Source organism: Penaeus monodon, chromosome 32 (genome assembly GCF_015228065.2).
Source record: "Penaeus monodon isolate SGIC_2016 chromosome 32, NSTDA_Pmon_1, whole genome shotgun sequence".
NCBI lineage: Eukaryota > Metazoa > Arthropoda > Malacostraca > Decapoda > Penaeidae > Penaeus > Penaeus monodon.
In genome coordinates this window covers 24453581-24454125 of record NC_051417.1, presented here as the reverse complement: position 1 = coordinate 24454125, position 545 = coordinate 24453581, and the positions used below count along the sequence as shown (strand labels likewise).

At 33.0% G+C, this 545-nt stretch overlaps 1 protein-coding gene across 1 annotated transcript in view; it reads right to left on the bottom strand.

The window, feature by feature from the left end:
• Positions 1-410: 410 nt before the first annotated feature.
• LOC119593744 (cuticle protein AMP1A-like) overlaps positions 411-545 on the bottom strand; it is a gene marked incomplete in the record, with an annotated part of 1020 nt that continues 885 nt past the window's right edge. Inside the window, 1 exon segment of the mRNA XM_037942756.1 lies at positions 411-545. Coding sequence (XP_037798684.1) covers positions 485-545 — 61 coding nt within the window.

The window sequence follows — 545 nt, the reverse complement described above, 5'->3', positions numbered from 1 at the left end:
CATATCTCTTTATCGCTTTTCGTCTAATCTGTCACCATTTATACCATGTACTGGACTACTAGTGTAATATTTCTAGCCAAACGTGATATTGAAATAAAGGATAATATTAATTTGTCGCTAATAAAACTATTGTCATATATATTAATGTCTTCAGAACCGATATATTAAATTTTGATATATGTAGTAAACTGACGTCGAGCGTAGATGAAATTACATAATTCACATACCAGTAAATATTTTTTCATTTTATATAATAATACAGAAGCGACATTCTCCAGATCCAGATAGAAAAAAATATCAGCATGTAAACAAATGAGAGTCGTTTATTGATGAACTCTTGTCAATGTTGTGCCTTGATAAGGAAACTCCACTTAAATATTCTGTTTTCGGATAAAGGAAGAAATTCGATATAAGATTTATCGTAAACTTTATTACATCGGCTTTCATTTCCCACCCGTACATTTCATTTATTTTTCCCATTCTCTTAGTTGAACACGATGCCCGCGGCACGCTGACGCTCGGCGATTTCCAACAGCTCATACACG